Source organism: Lissotriton helveticus, chromosome 12 (assembly GCF_964261635.1).
Source record: "Lissotriton helveticus chromosome 12, aLisHel1.1, whole genome shotgun sequence".
NCBI classification, from domain to species: Eukaryota; Metazoa; Chordata; class Amphibia; order Caudata; family Salamandridae; genus Lissotriton; species Lissotriton helveticus.
The window spans coordinates 834,723,299-834,742,519 of record NC_136073.1 but is presented as its reverse complement, the minus strand read 5'-3'; the positions used below and the strand labels follow the sequence as shown (position 1 = coordinate 834,742,519).

At 39.3% G+C, this 19,221-nt stretch overlaps 1 protein-coding gene across 3 annotated transcripts in view; it reads left to right on the top strand.

Annotated features, from left to right (window-relative positions):
* RFX2 (regulatory factor X2) overlaps positions 1-19,221 on the top strand; it is a 125,950-nt gene that overhangs the window by 37,227 nt on the left and 69,502 nt on the right. For 2 of the 3 annotated variants that reach the window (XM_078670660.1, XM_078670658.1), the window contains exons 3-4: positions 15,222-15,331; positions 16,652-16,741. In XM_078670660.1, coding sequence (XP_078526786.1) covers positions 15,222-15,331; positions 16,652-16,741 — 200 coding nt within the window. The remainder of the gene's footprint in view (positions 1-15,221; positions 15,332-16,651; positions 16,742-19,221) is intronic. The other variant, XM_078670661.1, reaches the window with a different exon arrangement.

The window sequence follows — 19,221 nt, the reverse complement described above, 5'->3', positions numbered from 1 at the left end:
ACAACAACCGCAACTCTCCAACCCCAAAACAGTGACTTCATACAGCTCCCCCCAGACCATATAACACCGGTCGGGGGACGCCTATCACAGTTCCTACCTGTCTGGGAAAACATCACATCAGACAGGTGGGTAAGACAAATTATCCAACATGGTTATTGCCTAGAACTCACAGCTACCCCACCAAACATCCCCCCCAAACAGCGTCCAATGAAACAAGATCACCTGGCACTGTTAAAACAAGAAGTACTATCACTACTAGAAAAGCATGCCATAGAGAAGGTTCCACAGCAACAACAAGGAACAGGAGTATACTCCCTATACTTCCTAATTCCCAAAAAGGACGGGTCTCTAAGGCCAATACTGGACCTAAGACCTCTCAACGCATACATAAATTCGGAACATTTCCACATGGTCACGCTCCAACAAGTACTTCCTTTACTGAAGAAAGGGGACTTTCTTTCTACACTGGATCTAAAAGACGCTTACTTTCATATCCCTATTCACAAAGCCCACAGGAAATACCTCAGGTATGTGGTAGAAGGACAACATTATCAGTTCAAAGTCCTTCCGTTTGGCGTCACAACTGCACCAAGGGTGTTCACAAAATGCCTGGCAGTGGTAGCAGCTCACCTAAGAAGACAACAAATTCATGTCTTCCCATACTTGGACGACTGGCTAATAAAGGCCAGGTCACAAGAGGAATGTCTTCAAAACACACAAAAGACAATTCAGCTACTACACCAGCTAGGGTTCACGGTGAACTACACAAAGTCACACCTACAACCAAACAAGGTTCAACAATATCTGGGGGCTACTATAGACACAGAAAAAGCCAAAGTGTACCCCAACCCAGTCAGGATCCAAACAATGCTTACAATCATTCAAAGATTTCAGCCACAACACTCCCTAACAGCAAGAGTGTTCATGCAGCTATTAGGCATGATGTCATCCTGCATACTGCTAATACCATATGCCAAACTACAAATGCGTCCGCTACAAGAATGCTTAGCGACACAGTGGAATCAGGCTCAAGGGCAGATTACAGATCTGGTGTTGGTAGACGACCGCACACACCGCTCTCTGAAGTGGTGGAACATAACAAACATTACCAAGGGGCGGTCGTTCCTAGAACCAATTCCACAGGTGACCATAACAGCAGACGCATCGCTCACCGGATGGGGAGCGCATATGGACAAATACACAGTACAAGGAAGGTGGAGTGTGCAGGAAAGAACACTGCACATCAATCATCTAGAACTACTAGCAGTGTTTCTAGCATTGAAAGCCTTCCAGATACATGTTACCAACAAAGCAGTCCTGATCAGAACAGACAACATGACAGCAATGTATTATATTCAAAAACAGGGGGGGACGCACTCTCTCCAACTATCCAGACTAGCACAGGAAATTTGGAGATGGGCCATTCCTCAAAACATCTATCTGTTAGCCGAACACCTACCAGGAGTCCAAAACCAGATAGCAGACATCTTAAGCAGACAGTCGGAACAAATACACAAATGGGAACTGCACCATCAAATACTGCAGCCATTCTTCCAAAGATGGGGACAACCAGAGATAGACCTCTTTGCCACTCATCAGAACGCAAAATGCCAAAGCTTCGTGTCCAGGTATCCACATCACCTGTCGCAGGGCAATGCGTTATGGATAAATTGGTCCAACAAATTTGCATACGCTTTTCCCCCTCTCCCACTAATTCCATTAGTGGTCAGGAAGCTGCAACAACATTCAATGACCATGATACTAGTAGCACCCACGTGGGCAAGACAGCCGTGGTTCACCACGCTCCTGCAACTCTCACAAGTGCCACATCAAAAGTTACGAATTCTACCCATGCATCTTACACAGAACCATGGAGAAATAATGCACCCAGATCCAACTCAATTGAACTTGGCGATCTGGCGCCTGAAATCCTAGAATTTGGGTACTTAGATCTACCCCCAAATTGCATGGAGATAATTAAACAAGCGAGACGTCCAACCACCAGAGCATGTTATGCAGCTAAGTGGAAGAGGTTTGCTATACACTGTACTAATAACAATATCAACCCTCTGGACGTATCAACAAAGGAGATTATTTGCTACTTATTACACTTACAGCAATGTAATCTAGCGTACACATCTATCAGAGTACATCTAGCAGCTATAGCAGCGTACCTACAAAACAGGCAACACATATCACTGTTCAGAGTACCAGCAATAAAGGCATTCATGGAAGGCCTTAAAAGAGTCATTCCACCAAGATTACCACCTTCCCCAGTCTGGAACCTCAACGTAGTACTCACCAGACTAATGGGGCCACCCTTCGAACCTATGCATAGGTGCGAAATACAATTCCTTACATGGAAGGTGGCTTTCCTTATAGCCATTACCTCACTCAGGAGAGTAAGTGAATTACAGGCATTGACAATACAAGAACCATTCCTACAGTTACACCAGAATAAAGTGGTTCTTAGAACAAACCCAAAGTTCTTGCCTAAAGTAATTTCAGCATTCCACATCAATCAGCCAGTGGAATTACCAGTCTTCTTTCCAAAGCCACAGACGGTGGCAGAAAGGGCTTTACATACACTAGATGTCAAAAGAGCCATTTTGTACTACATAGAAAGAACACAAAACTTCAGGAAAACTAAACAACTATTTGTAGCATTTTCCCCAACACATAAGGGCAATCCTATCTCTAAAGCAGGCATCGCTAGATGGATTGTAAGATGTATACAAATATGTTACATTAAAGCAAAGAGAACATTAACTGTTCCTCCTAGAGCTCATTCTACACGAAAACTAGGAGCATCTATGGCATTCTTAGGGAACATTCCCCTAGATGACATATGTAGAGCAGCAACTTGGTCTACACCACATACATTCACAAAACACTACTGTGTTGATGTACAGGCTGCACAACCATGATCTATTGACTTGGTAAGAGTATTCTGCATCATTCAGAAACTCTGTCCATCACCACCCCCCTTTTCCAAAATCGTTTTATCCACACTATGTGTGGGAGGGTATACTCAGACGTGAGTCCCTTGCTCATTGCACCATCAGGATTCAAGCAAGCCGGGTCGAAGAAGGCTGTGATGCCAGAAACCGGTCCCCGGAAGCTTGTTTCCTTCCCAGTATAAGAATTGGCTTGGTAGTTTGGTTTGCCCTGTTCCCATCGTGCACTGGGACAGGAACAGACTAATTTGCATATAGCCAGGTTCTGAGCTGGGATGGTGCAGTGAGCTAAAAAACGGTGATGGATTAAAACCATGATCTATTGACTTGGTAAGAGTATTCTGCATCATTCAGAAACTCTGTCCATCACCACCCCCCTTTTCCAAAATCAGGCTGCACAACAAGACAGAGTGGGCCAAGCTGTATTAAAAACTTTATTTCAAACAGTTGCGACAGACACTGGTGACCACCGCTAGGTAGGTAACTGCTTTACAATCTATTCATAAATGTACCATCTGCAGCCCATATGCCTCGAACGGAAAATGCTACTTACCAGTATGCATCTGTTCTTGGCATAGAGGGCTGCAGAGTGGTACATGCCCTCCCAGCCTCCCCGGAAACCTGTGTCTGTCCCAACATTATCTTATTTAGATACACTTACATGGGCATATCTTTATGTACTATACTACACTACTCCATCTAACCCTACTATGGCAAAACAATCTCAGGATTGAGCCGATGCCCATGCGCACTAACACCGAGAGGAGGAGTCATCTATGACGACAAAGACTTCTCCAGAAGAAAAACAAAGTGCAATCATCCGAGCCCAACACCAGATGGCGATCTATTCATAAATGTACCACTCTGCAGCCCTCTATGCCAAGAACAGATGCATACTGGTAAGTAGCATATTCCTTCTTTTTTTTAAATACTTTGATTTTGAAATTTACTTGAGAGTTGGTTTTAATATTCCTAACTGATCAAGAGTATGGATCAATTGCGAAAATGTTAAAAAGTAGTGCGTTTACACACCAAGGAACCTAGTTATCAGCCTTTTGATCATCCAAACTGGAAATAGCAAAAATTACCCTATGCCCAGTAAGAGTATATTTTGACTTCCATAAATCTGTAAGAATACCGGATTATCTCTGCTAATGAACACCTCCATTTTAGGTATCCTTCTGCAGCACACAATTTACAGCATTCAGCATACTTGCAGCAGACCTGGGGTTAAGGCAGACTTTTTTTTTGGGTGGGGGTGCAGGGTGACATATTTTTCGTAATCTGAGTCTGACCCAGATCTAGAGAGCAAATGACAAGGGAGAAGTTTCTGAGACAAGGAAGGCAAGGATGCAAAAGAAACTGCAAGAGTCAGGTAAAATACTGGAGGTACAGGGGGGTTTGAAGAAGGAGGCATGAGGTGGAATCGATACTAGGTAGTCTAGGGATTTGCCAGCCTGGGCAGGGCTTCCAAAGATAATTTCAGCTGCTGCACTCCTTTTTTTCTTTTCTTCCTGTAATGTAACATGGTATAGAAAGTGGTTGAGGTTCTACGGTACAGTTGCGGAAAAGGCAAAAAGGCCCTTTATGAAATTTATTTCTAGAGACTAGACAGTGGTTGTTGATTGGTCTACAAATTTAAAGAATACTGCAAAATAAAAAAAATAGTTGTGAACATGGAAAAGACCAAGATCCTATGTTTTGGAAGAAGAAAAACAAGGTTCTCCTGGTATCTGGGCACTGAGATGCTGGAAAAAGTAACAGAATACAGATATCTGGGGATGTGGTTCGAGAGTAGCCTGCAATGGCATACCCATCTTGATGCATTAAAAATGAGGGCATCCGCTTCAGTGAAGGGATTAAAAAGATTCAATAGTGTGTATGGGGAAATGTCTGATAGACCGGTCTTAAAGGCCTATCTAGCAATGGTCCCTCCACAATTCTTGTATGGTGTAGAGGTACTCTGAGTGGCAAAAATGGATGGTACAAAGAGGAGGGAAACATTCTTAAAAGCCTGTTCTCGCTGCCTAGATCGTCTATGGTACAAGCAGTGAGACTAGAATTGGGAATCACCTCATGGGTATAACAGCCTGCATGGCTTTATTACGTTTCTGGCAGCGCTTGGGATCAGGCGAGGACCAAAAAATCTCACAGTGGTGTAAGAACGAAATTGCCAACAGTGAGCTGACCTGGGCAAAAGAGACTAGAGCCACAATCAATGAAGCGTGAGGTATGTTAAAGCTAAAGTTATGTCCTCAGTCCCTCTATTTAAATATAGATAAGAAGGAACTTAGGATACTGGGAAAAAAAGTTTCTCGAACCCAGGACAAGGATTACCTCTCGTGGAAAAGCTCAGTTTCCCACATGGCCAAACTGTGGCAAAATGAACTACATTACCCCTATATTGATAGGCTACCTAGCTGTCTGCTAAGGCGTGAAGTGCTAAGGCTGAGAATTGGGGTAAATCCTTGCAACGCGAATAAAGGGGTAAAAACTCAATGATATACAGCAATGGAAAATGCACCTGCACTTTAGGAACTACTTGTGATATTTTACATATAATATTGGATTGCTTGAAGGTTTTAGAAATACGAAGAGTGATTTTTATGTCTGATTTTTTAAAAATATGATATTAAAAACAGGATGCAAGCTGTAAACCTCTTAGTGGAAATGATCAATTTAGATATAGCCTGTGCCATGGGGAAATACATAAAAAAAGTTAGAGAGCTCCTTAAATATAAAGAGGACTGATGAGGGTCAGATCTTTTAAGTTACAAGGAGAATGAGTTATAATAGAACACAAATAACGTGTTAAGAGATATTTGAAGGACTATGTGCCCTTAAAATGAAATTGTTGGTTTTAATAAATGTTAAGATATTTTTTAATTTTTTATTTTAAAGACATTTGGATTATAGGCTTAAGAAGGTGTATTGAGCATTCTATGATTCTGACTTGCTTATTTAATTGAATGATATGTTGCCTATTTGTATACTTTTATGGTTGTAAAAAACCGAATACATTTTACTGACTGACTGACTAGACAGTGGAGTTGCAATAGAACATCAGAGGTTGGCAGCTTCTCAAAGATTAAGCACTCCAAGTGAGTGATGCTTGGGCAGTGTGTTGGGAAGACGAAAAGAAGCTACAATATGGCCGTCTGTCAATAACACCCTTTGGTGTAATGTTTCATTGAAGCAACAAGTGTCCTCAATGAGAGCTCCACTTACCCTCCTTCTTACTGTTACCTTTCAGGGGGCTAATTACTTGAGTCACTCTTGTGTAAGATTTTCAACCATTCTTTTTTTAACGTAATTAAACATTAGGGAGGATAAATGTTTCTCAAAATAGTTTTTGAATTACTTCGTTTTGTGCCTGAAGTGCAAAAATAAATGTTAATAAACTTACCCATGTCCGAAAAAGTATTTTAAAGTGCATCCTTATGGAATGTTAACCTAATGGTTTAAGTATATATTTCATAGAGTTTCATATTAAAAATAATGTAGATGGGGTTCGGCTAAAGCGCCTACTTTCCATTTCTTCACTCGCTTATTCACATCTTAAATCTTTCATCACTAATCTTGTTAACTTTCCAAGTGAAAGTCTAAACTAGCAAAGATGTAGTGGTTGATAATCATGTCAAACCATCCTAATTCTGTTTGAACATGGTTAACATTTTCAGTGCAAAGGCAGCTAATCCACACTGTTGTATGATTAACCAAGAGGGAGAATTATACATTCCAGCTTCTGTAAGGTAAAGGCACATACACTCTCATTGAGTGTGCCCTGCAACAAATATAGGAAAATGTAATCTGTTTATGCCCAAAAATCCATGGGGAATAGTATACTAGGGCCACAATGTTAGCACTTGGTATTGCCGCAGAATTTTGATTACTGTGCAAAATGGTGGACTTAACCTGCTTTAACGTTGTACAATTTTTAGTTAGTATGACCTTAAATCGTTTGCTAGGTGTACAGTCTGGGTTTAGCATATCACAGAAAAAGAACAAAATATCTTCTACAAGCAATTTTAGAGTTCATTGCTGTAATGTGCACAAGCTTGAAAAGAGGTGTAGTTGTACCCCTCAAATTTGCGCCCTGCTCAGCAATACACAGTAGGTTACACAACGTCCATCTTTCATCCTCATGATAACTCACCTTTCTCTAAAAACTGTAAACACAAGTCCATATTTAGCTAATTTGGATGGACCGAGTTGTAACAAACTCATCCGCTTTCAGAGTCCTGTTGAAGCACAATAAAAATCTGCTTTTTGGCAGGATTCAGTTGTTTACTCACACCTCTGGATCTGACTGGCCTCAAAACACAAACTCAAGGAAGTTGATGTTACCAGTTGCTACGAAGCGAACACAGTTGTAACATACACTCTGGCAAGTAGCAGCTGTGCCTGTCTCTGGCATGCATCGGCAGTGAAGAGGCTGGGAGGGGATGCCTTAATTTTAGACTGATTATTTATAATTGTTGGCTCGTTCAGTCCTAGGCGTGTACCAGAGTTGTCTGCTTAGCACAGTGAACTCCATGCACTAAATCACGATTGGCAACAGAGATGAGTATGCAAATACTACCCAATTGTGTTCTTATTTTTAGGTTAAATTTAGTGCTGATCCTTAAGAGCAATTGACTTTCTTTTCAAAGGCCCTCATTACAATTCCAAGTTAAGCGAAATAGGGAAGGGTATTTATAATGCCTGGTAAATTATATTACCCCAGTTGAGCTATTTATCAGGTGTGGTATATATCTGCTTTTCTTAGTTTTCTATGTGGAGAAGAAGTTTGATGTGGAGAAGAAGTTTGATATGTAAAATCTGTATTCAACACTGACTTCTAAATGTTTTGCCTTTTTTTTAACAGGCTTTTTCTCTGAATACATTTTGGCCGGTTTCACCTGCCTGAATCTTTCACGGGAAATCAAGAGGATTCAATATTTGTCACACAAATCATAATTCTGAGCTCTGTGCAACCTCCTGTCTGGAGAGGCACCAGACTTTATCCCTGAATATATAATGAGGGCCAAAGTGTAATCTCTCTATCCACCACTCCAATTACTTTCATATTTCACTATACTAATTCACCACTAATCCTTTATGGGTTCCGGAGTAGTGTGCTAGTAGCCAAAAAAGCCCTTCAGCACCCCACCAGGGGTAACAAGCGCTATATAAATGCAAACATTTTCTCCTCTTCTACCCCTTCGCTATCCTTCTGAAGTCAAATAACTGACTAACCTATCCACCACTCAAATTACTTTCATATTCCACTATACTGATTCACCACTAATGCTTTATGGGTTCCCTCTTCTATCCCTCCGCTATCCTTCCTAATCCAAATAACTCACTAACCTATCCACCACTCAAAATACTTTCATATTTCACTATACTAATTCAACACTAATCCTTTATGGGTTCCGAAGTAGGGTGCTACTCGCTGATAAAAGCTCTTCGACGCCTCGTATGGGGTAGTAAGCGCTATATAAATGCAATTACAATACAATGCAATATACTGTTCTGCTATGAAGGTGGAATTGTAACAGTACGTCAATCAGTGTTAAGTGACGCTACTTACAAACCACTGTTGGTTGAATTCCTGGTATTCTTGATAGTGTCCAAAATGGCTCTTGGTTGTGCCCAAACAGGAAACACCATATGTACTTGATGCGTAGGGATAAAAATAATGTTTAATCTTCATTACGCCCCAGTTGTCTTCTTTACGTTTAGCAAACATTTACTTTGTCATGGAAAACTCTACTGCTGTAACCTATACCACAACCATTCCTAATAAGTTAGTTTAACTTATTATTGAAGGCTGGTAATCTGTGGTGCCAATTTACGGACCATCACTTCATATGTCAAAGGTCAGCATAGATATCTTTCGGAGGTCTTAATTCCTTGTGAGGTTTTCAGCAAACCGTTGTTTAGGCAATGACTTCTCATAAAAAAATAAAAAAAATGTAACATGTTGACATTAGTGAAAAATCTAGCATTAAGACCCTGAACTAGTTGATCAACCTCGGATGACACTGCCTTGAAGAGTTTAAAAGGAATCGGACTATTCAAAGACTTGCTTTTTCTATTAGATTTCACATCTTTTTAGTTCAAGAAATTGCCTTAGTCTAAAATACCAATTTTTTTTGCTTACTTTTAACATGTTTGTTGACCGTAACCTGCTTTTTCACTATGCTGTCTCTCCTGGCAGCAATCTACCTTGTTTATAACAGTTCCAAAAATAATTTTGAAGTATGAAATTATGGACGTTTATGTACATGATGTATATATTTATATAAGTATGAAGAAATATCACATGCAGTTTATTATAATTATTCTCATAAACAAACATGGACACAGTCATTAATACACAGATCTGCTTCGTCTTGTCAGTATTTTGCTGCACACACGTACTAAAGTACAGCATGGTATATCCAATATTGGCAGATGTATCCAGATTAGCTATTTATCATGCTTGTTGAAAGTCGGTAGGGATCAAGATTTTAAGAGGGGGTAGGTCTCTTAGGGTTCCAACCAAGTGATTTGGGGAGGTATGGGGGAGTGGGAGAGGTTGTCGGGGGACGACCCCCAGCCCACTTACGGCTCCTTCATTGTATTTTACAGTACGCCAGGGACCCCGAGTGCCCTTGTTCTGTAATGGCTGGTGTAACATTTCTGCTTAAGTTGCATTCGGCTAATCTGAGACCTTTGGGTCTGCAAACCAAACTTAATGTTCATGGACTTGAAGTGGATGATGGGAGAAAAAGCTCCCGGGTCCAGTTTTTTTATTGAAATTGGAATCTTCGGATCCTCTATGGACTAATGGTCTAAATAGCTCCGTTTAAAAAATTTACTTCACACCACACGAATTGTCAATGTGTCACGGAAAATGTATTCTATATCTATATATATATATATATATATATATATATATATATATATATATATATATATATATATATATATATATATATATATATATATATATATATATCCAACAACACAGGATGCCCAAAGTGAAGAGGCCACAGAAAGTAAAATCTTGCTCTTGTATTTTATTTAGCAGTTTGCCAGCAGATAGTCCAAACAGCACAGCTTATCTTCAGGTAATCGCCAAACGCGTTTCAGGAAATTTCATCCCTTCGTCAGTGGCGTGTGATTCAAAGAGGGCAGGAAGCACTGTTCATTGTACACACCTCAATTATACGCACCTGCCTGGTTAGGCGTGGCCATGTACACGGCCTTCTGGGTGTCGTAGTGCGCACATATTTTTCCACAGTGGGCGTGCTAATCAAGTCCTCCAAAATAATATCAAATGTTTTCCCAAGTGGGTAGATGCCCTGGCTGTAGGTTATCTGCCCCGCTTTTCAACTGCCAAAGCCGAGCGATCAGGCACCGCCCTGCAGGGCACCGGATCTCTTTCCTCCCATTCGTGCTTGCACTGGAGTGGTGCAGGTTTAGGAGCCGCTAAACACTAAGCAGCGGTGGGTCTCTTCTCGACCGGGGCCGGCCGAATAAATCCAACAACACAGGATGCCCAAAGTGAAGAGGCCACAGAAAGTAAAATCTTGCTCTTGTATTTTATTTAGCAGTTTGCCAGCAGATAGTCCAAACAGCACAGCTTATCTTCAGGTAATCGCCAAACGCGTTTCAGGAAATTTCATCCCTTCGTCAGTGGCGTGTGATTCAAAGAGGGCAGGAAGCACTGTTCATTGTACACACCTCAATTATACGCACCTGCCTGGTTAGGCGTGGCCATGTACACGGCCTTCTGGGTGTCGTAGTGCGCACATATTTTTCCACAGTGGGCGTGCTAATCAAGTCCTCCAAAATAATATCAAATGTTTTCCCAAGTGGGTAGATGCCCTGGCTGTAGGTTATCTGCCCCGCTTTTCAACTGCCAAAGCCGAGCGATCAGGCACCGCCCTGCAGGGCACCGGATCTCTTTCCTCCCATTCGTGCTTGCACTGGAGTGGTGCAGGTTTAGGAGCCGCTAAACACTAAGCAGCGGTGGGTCTCTTCTCGACCGGGGCCGGCCGAATAAATCCAACAACACAGGATGCCCAAAGTGAAGAGGCCACAGAAAGTAAAATCTTGCTCTTGTATTTTATTTAGCAGTTTGCCAGCAGATAGTCCAAACAGCACAGCTTATCTTCAGGTAATCGCCAAACGCGTTTCAGGAAATTTCATCCCTTCGTCAGTGGCGTGTGATTCAAAGAGGGCAGGAAGCACTGTTCATTGTACACACCTCAATTATACGCACCTGCCTGGTTAGGCGTGGCCATGTACACGGCCTTCTGGGTGTCGTAGTGCGCACATATTTTTCCACAGTGGGCGTGCTAATCAAGTCCTCCAAAAAGTATCAAATGTTTTCCCAAGTGGGTAGATGCCCTGGCTGTAGGTTATCTGCCCCGCTTTTCAACTGCCAAAGCCGAGCGATCAGGCATATACATATACATATATATATATATATATATATATATATATATATATATATATATATATATATATATATATATATATATATATATATTAAAAAACAACAATATGACGTGAAAAAATTCAACATTTTAAAAGCTAGGAGAGAGGAAAGGAGGAGTAACATAAGCACAAGGCCTAGAAGATGGGAAATTTGGGACATTAATTATGACAGAGACGTCCAAAATGACAGTTGAAAGCTAAGGAGTTGTTTGGAAAAGATATGGATGTTCGAGCGGGGGGCTCAAGAATGGTGGATATGATGCCATTAAGATTGGTGAAGGAACTAGAATAAGTAAGGATCACTGAAATAAACAAGTGGTGGGAAATGACAACATTAAAAAACTATTTGGAATGCAGCAGAATACCAATGTGTCTATGTAGCCTTCTACTGCCTACCTTAAGTGACCTAGACCTGGATCTCGCCAAACAATGGCAAGACAATACAACTGAATGCTTGAACAAGCTTAGGCGAACACTAATTATACAAGCAGAAAGAAAACATCTACAGGACAAGGAAGAACTTAAGAATGCATTGATGAATATATAGGAACAATTGGAAAAACCTGAACATGAGGTGAAAATTAAGAAAGCTAAGAAGTTTAATTGCGATAAAAGAGACTATGCCGCAGGCAGAATTTTACTTTTGTGAAGAATTTTGATCACTTGTATACTAGACAAGCCGCAGATGCCAAAAAGATTGGAGCAATGGTGGCTACCATTAGTGTAGAAAGCTGTGAAATAAGTTCGGAGGACGACGATCTCCCAGCCTCATTACCCAGATTAGATTTTTCTGGGGAGAGCAGCCTGTTTCAAATGAGCACCAGACAAAGGGGAAGAGGAAAAACAAACCAGGAACAAGAAGATCTTCGTAAACAAGATCAAAGGGGAGCAAAAAGAGGTTAAGGAGCATGAAACAAAAAGCAATAATGAAAAAACGAAAATAATTTAGTTATTAATCTCTCCTCAAATAATATAAATAAACATCATGTGAGATTATTAAATAAAGGACAAACTTTCTGACCCAACTCTAGATTCAACCTTGGCGAATGCTAGAATTGATCTTTACAAATTTACCCGAAAAATCAAGTTAAAGAAATGTAATGCTCAAAAGGAACACAGCGAAAGAAAGAGGAAATTAAACCCATATTATCAGTGATAACAACCAGGTAATTGGACCCATTATGAACTCTAACTAGTTTGGAAATGGAAGCCTGGGGTCTTGGTACACGAAAATAAACATGTCTGATCTGGCTTTATGCAAGCATTTGGAAGTTTCCACGGATGCATCAACAGAAAGTGTTTGCAGACGGAAATCAAAATTCTGCCCCCAGCTTCCTGCCGCAAACAAAATTGACCTGTTTCAGGAAATAATGGTGGAAGGATTAGCTAAAATGGTGACAAAAAGAATAAACAATAGAACAAACTCTTGGAACAACATGACAAATAAGGAAGCATTGATTGATTTACAACAAGATGAAAATATAGTAATAAAGTCAAGTGACACAGGAGGCAATAGCATGATTCTCAGTCATGAGGAATACATGGCAGAATCCAATAGGCAATTAAACAAGAGATTATTGTAAACTCTCCAGTGACCCTAGTGAAGATCATATGCAAACCTTCCATTTAATGTTAAATGAATGGCGGAATAAAGGTCTTTTAGAAATGGAAGAGTAGAATTATTTGAAAACCACTCATCCAATCATGCCCACAATCTATTTTCTGCCAAAAATACATGAAAACAAAACTGATCCTCCACGAAGACCTATTGTTAATTCAATAGGTTCTCTGCTTGAAAACACCTCAAGGTTTATCGATCTATTCTTGTTCCCATGTATGAAAAATCTCCCATTATACCTACATGGCTCTCAATTTTTTTAAACAGAAGTATTGATCTACCATTAAAGTTCAATGACTATATGGCGACAGTGGATGTGGTCTCCCTGTATACTTTAATTCAACATGCAAATGAGATAGAGGCGTGTAGGTAGTTCCTGCAGATTCGCTCCATTTCTTTTTTAGAATATTCAAAAATGCTGATAGAAATGATTGAATTCTGCCTCCATCATAATGTGTTTTTTTTTATTTAACAACACATTTTTAACATGTGCAGGGAACTGGAATGGGCACTTCATTTGCGCCTACATATGCTAACCTTCAAATGGGATGGTGGGAAGCAGAAACAGCATGGAGTGAGCAAAACAAGGAAAAGATCGATCGAGTGATCTTGTGGGTCCGTTATATAGACTTTTTCCGTGGTAATTTAAAAAGTAGTTATGTATCCCTGTGGAGAAAAAAAACAGTTGATGTATCTACATAACAAAATAACAGTAGAAAATATTAAGGTATTTTTATATGGAAAAATCTTTTCCTATATCTGCAAACGATAAGAAATTAGATGGATTCTTATTGTTTCTCACTTTACTAAACAAGGGATCCTGAAAATACAATCTTAATGGATAAATCTTTTAAATGGGATTTATTTTACGTGAGGTATATATTTTTATTATTTACATTCTTTTAGATATATCCTTTGTCATTTAAACTCGCCGAAAACATTGTACTGCATGCGATTTTTGCACATATGAGGGAGGAAATATGCCTATAATTGAATTGCACTTTAATGAGATTTACAGTGGAGATTGTACAGAACTCAAATCCTCTTCTAAAGCATTTGCACTTTATTCTCACCATGATTCATAACATGTCAATGTAAAGAAATGCACTTTATTACAATTTTTTAAAATGCAATCTCAATTGAGGAATTATTATGAGGTTGAAATGTGATGAATTGTTTATATTTCTTTACATACATCTTCTTTTCTTTGAGGATATAGCTTTTCTCCTGTGAGGGGGATATAGTACTGTATGCAAATATTTGCACATTTGAGCAAATATGTTTACAACTGAATTGCACTTTACTAAAAATACTACAATTCAAGAAGATGGTATGGAATTTAATCATTTTTTCAAGCACTTTAACTTTAAAATGAATTATGACCTGTCAATGTAATGAAAAAACAATTGCATTTGCACTATGATTGGTTTAAATACCTTGTACATAAAGATCACACATCATGTTTGACTTATTCTGGAATAGATGTAAGCAATTGTAAGAAATAGTCTTATACAGAATGAAATAATGTATACAATATACAACTTTCTTTTTCATTATCTTCGATCGTTATTGATTTAATGACATGTTTTTAGTACTCCTTTTTCCGAAAGATGCATCTCCCAATATTTTAATATCCCCTCCTTTGTAAAATGCTTGTATAATGTTTGACTAGTTTGTGATCAATAATGGAGAATTTGGGTACTTTACTCAAATTTCTCAAATGAGATAAACTTGAGAGTAGAAAAGGATAAAAGAGGATAACTATGTATTAAGAATAAAAATCTAACTGAAATATAATACATTATTTCCATGTTGGAAAACGGCATGGAATGGAAATTGCAATGAATAAAACAAAATGTAGCAGTCGATGCATTGTTTTTCTCGTGATTAGATTAAGGGATTTGTTCTTTAAAAATGTTGAAAACTCTGACTCTGTTGAAAACTATGGGTAAAACATGATGGTCTCATGTCCGCACCCGATGGTGATATAAAATAAAAGGATTTGGATACCTGAGCTGTGCTGCTGTTTCCTGGCCCCCATCTCATGTACTGGCTGTTTGGCTGCGGACATTTGGAGGTTTATGTGGGGACAAGTTAGGAACTCTCAAGTTTTTGCAACATTGGCTTCTACAATGTGTCTTTTTGCCTGACCTAGAGTGTTGTCTCCTTAGATCTGAGGATGCAGAATTCTGAAGGCGGATCAGATTCAGGGACATCAGTTGTGATGCGCACATCTTCAGTTCAAGCCCCAGTTGTCCAGCCTGTTCCAGCATCCCAACAGGTAACAACCATCTGATACATCAATCATCAATTTTCGTTTTTTAGCACTATGAACCATTGCTTTGCAAGTTGGTCAGTTGTAGGTTTATGTGCAATTTGGGGTGCAGGTTTGCCATGCTTAGTTTTCCACAGTTATGAGATTTGTGATTGCTATGTATTAAAATGTATGTATCCTGGGCTCATTTTGAACTCAGGTATTCAGGATAAACCAGAAACATAAAATCTGGAAAACTATTGACCTTATGAAGGCCAGTGCAACATCCTGTTAATTTCCCAGTACTTGTAGCATAAACTTTCATGGATCGGCTTGGTGATTCCCTGATGAAATGTGAGACTGAGACACCTAAATGTCGCGTGTTTCAAAGGTTTCACTAGCACTCTGGGAGGCAAAAAACATATTGGTTCTCTCAAATGGGATGCTGTTTTAAGGGCAGACATTAGGGTTAACGTTTTTCAACACTATTGATTCTCTCCTTAGCAGCTAGAGTCTATATATAAATGTAAAAAAAACAACCAGATCATGTCTGTGTATGGATTTAAACAGTCCTTCCCTTTACTCTTCTTGTTGTTCACCATCAGGTAAATACTAACGTTTAACATCGGAAAATGGATGAGAACGGTAGACTAGGTTAAAACACAGGGATAATTGTTTCTGTTCTTTATAAAGTTATCTTCTTCTTTATCAGTCTCTGTGGAAAATGAACCTTTTCCCCTGGGCTCCTGTAGCAGTAAGTTGCCTTTCTAACTGAACATACACTACACAGCATCTTAAAACAGTTGTTTTGTTACAACAACAAAAACAATTGTATGGGAGTTAAAAGAATTGGGTTTATGAAGGTATTCAAATCTATACCCTAAACAGTCCTTGGTAATGAAGAAGCACCAACTTAGGCATTTTGCATATAGCCATTGTAATTTTTCCAAAATACCTTGCATAGTTCCACCCATTCTCTAATGGGGCAACAATTCAGGTGGTGTAGCTGAATGTAGTTAATTTGGATTATATAAAATTGGTTTCTGGTCTCATATGTACTTGTTACTATATGAGATTTAAAAAATATTTATATGTTTGTAGTTTGTACCTCGCTAATGATTTAAATGATTAAAGGAATGGGGACGGACAATCTTATCAGCTCGCCAATGATAAATCCTGTCCCTCTTTTATAAGACCTACAGGATTGGAGTATTTTTGGTTTGTAATGTGCTCCATGTCCTTGGTGGAAAGCTGGAGACCCTTCAACATAATGTAGTTTACTGCCAAGGTGGGGTTTGCACTGGTGCAGTCTTGCTGACTTGCTTGAGAATGTCTTTCTCTTTTCAGAGGGTTTTGGTCCAGGTAACTGGCTCTGCTCCCAAAGGAGCCCAAGTGCAGCAGATCTCTGTCCCCAGAGTTCAGCACGTACCACAGCAGGTAATGATTACATGGAGCACGCTCTGCCACAGATAGCTCTCTTCACTGTCTGAAAAGCAAATATGACACAACTCACCACCCTGCCTGTTCCACCGCACCTTTGCATATCAATGTTAACCCCACGCTATAAAACATTTTCCAAGTGAGCACTTCTTATAGTGAAATGTGTAGTTGTAAAGGTTCACTTTATTCACCTCTGCTACAACTGCATTCACAACTAACTATTCAGTAGCTTGTAATGGGGCCTGGCATATGCAGTAACAGGATTCTTTCTTCTTCCTATAATAGCTGATTTCAAAATGCTTTTAATTTTTTTAACACGAGGGAGAATAAGGGATAGGTATGTTTCTATGTATAGCCAATAAACAACCGTCGTTATGAAACTGTTTTTGGTACCACGTTAAAGTTCTTCAATTTTATAAACTCCCAGCCTCCGTCCCACAAATACAGAGCCTGCAGTGAAGCAGGCTCAAAAAGTTGCAAATTGTATATTGCAATTGGCCCCTTATTGATTATAATATTAAGAATTTCTGACCGTTTCGAACGTCCTTGGATGTCAAGAGAGCAATGGTGCAACCAGAAATGTTGTGTATCAAAAAAGGGAAATTAATGTTTGATCTTGGGATATGGTAAGGCTAAAGGGTTTGGTTATTGGAATATTCTTCTATCTCTAGAAACTGTTACATTAATATATTATGGATTCTTAATAGTGAACACTCCTGAATTGAAGTGGTGGTAATTTGGGAATCCAACCAGTGGATCTGCTGGTTAAAGGCTAAAGTGGAACACTTGAGCACTTTAAGCCATAATTTCAAGCTTCTGCCTAGAGCTATTTTAGGATACACTCTGGAGTGTCTCGTTGCTTTTTGATCAGATTGAAATGGCCTTAAAGGAAAACTAGGCCTTGTAAGTATTTCTGCAATCAGCACATGAATGCAAGTGTCTTGCTAGGCCGCAAATGTTTTTATTTGCCTTGCATACGTCTTGAGAAGACAGCAAACTAGTTAAGATTAGATTGTAACACTAGGAGCCCTAATTTAAATTTGCCTATACGTTTGCCCTAATTCGCAAATTGTTTAAAACCCGCACTCCTCCAGGCCTTTCTTCGAGCATGATATATTTGGAGACAAATTGTGTAAATCAGTGGTTCTTAGCCTTTTGAATTCTGCAGTACCCCACTTGATCATTATTGAACTCTGGAACCCCACTGAATTATTATTGGAATCCGGAGATCCAAACTGAGTCAATACCGGAAGGCTTGGACCCCGGTCTAAGCATTTTCAATGATTTAAACGGCAAAACAACACACACAAATACAGAAATAAGCGTTCATCGAATATGCAAATTATGACATATTTTATTGAGCTCACAAACGCGTATAAAAACATCACCTTATTAATTTTAGGAGGGTGAAGATTGTCCTAATTAAATTGAGGTCACTCGTCGTCCATGCTATATTCTATTTGAGGCACTCACTCTGCTCTCACAATCAGTCTGAAGATATTAACCTAATTTTAAACTCTTCATTTCAAATTCATCCACATTTACAGAACCTTTTAAAATGTTACATTTGGCTTCTTTACTTATTATATGCTTTGCTAATCTGTTAATATTTCATTGTCAAAGCAGTAGCTGACCCCCTAAGTAGGCTTTGCGGACCCTGTGGGGTCCCCGGACCATAGGTTAATCACTGGTGTAAAGGTTCAATATGTAAGGTGGGAAAGGTTCTAAAACGTTTGTTCTTTCAGTATTAAATACAAGAGGAAATCGTCTTCACGATTTCTTAAAACATTTGTGATGACCGTTTTCACCAAATTCCAAAGAAGTCAGCACAATAAGCTTGTGTTTAAAAAGCTTGACTCATTTGGCAATATTTGTGAACACAATATAATACAATCTTGCAACTCTGCCTTTTCGTACATTGACCAAAACCATTAAAAAAACATTCAGTGGATTTTTTTCTTGAACTTGGGAGTACAAAATGAATTTATTAAACCATGTATGTATGCACTCTTAAGATGAGACATAATTCATAAACTAACACAAGTTATGAAATGCTGTAGTTATGAAACCCACCTAACATTAAACCTTTTCTAAATGCATTGCAGATGAAACTTTGTCATGTGATTCTTGAAGGGCAAGGGGCATACACCTCACCATATTACTAGGAAATGGTGGATGCAAACTACATTTGTGCAGGTACTTACTGGTCTAATGTGGATGTGCTATAGGCTTCGTGTGCACACTCCAGGGAAAATTCTTGAGTTCTTTAATGAGGAACACATGATCATATTTCTTTCTTCACCCTCATTTTACTCACTGGAAAAGGAAGATGGCTGCGCTTTAGCAACCTGATGCATCTTAAAATGTATCCATATTGCCTCTATCTGTATCTGATAATAGTGGCATGACTAGTATTCAGCTTGTAAAAGAATGAGTTCTAGGCCCTAAAGCTTTCCTCAGAAACCCATTGCCAGGGC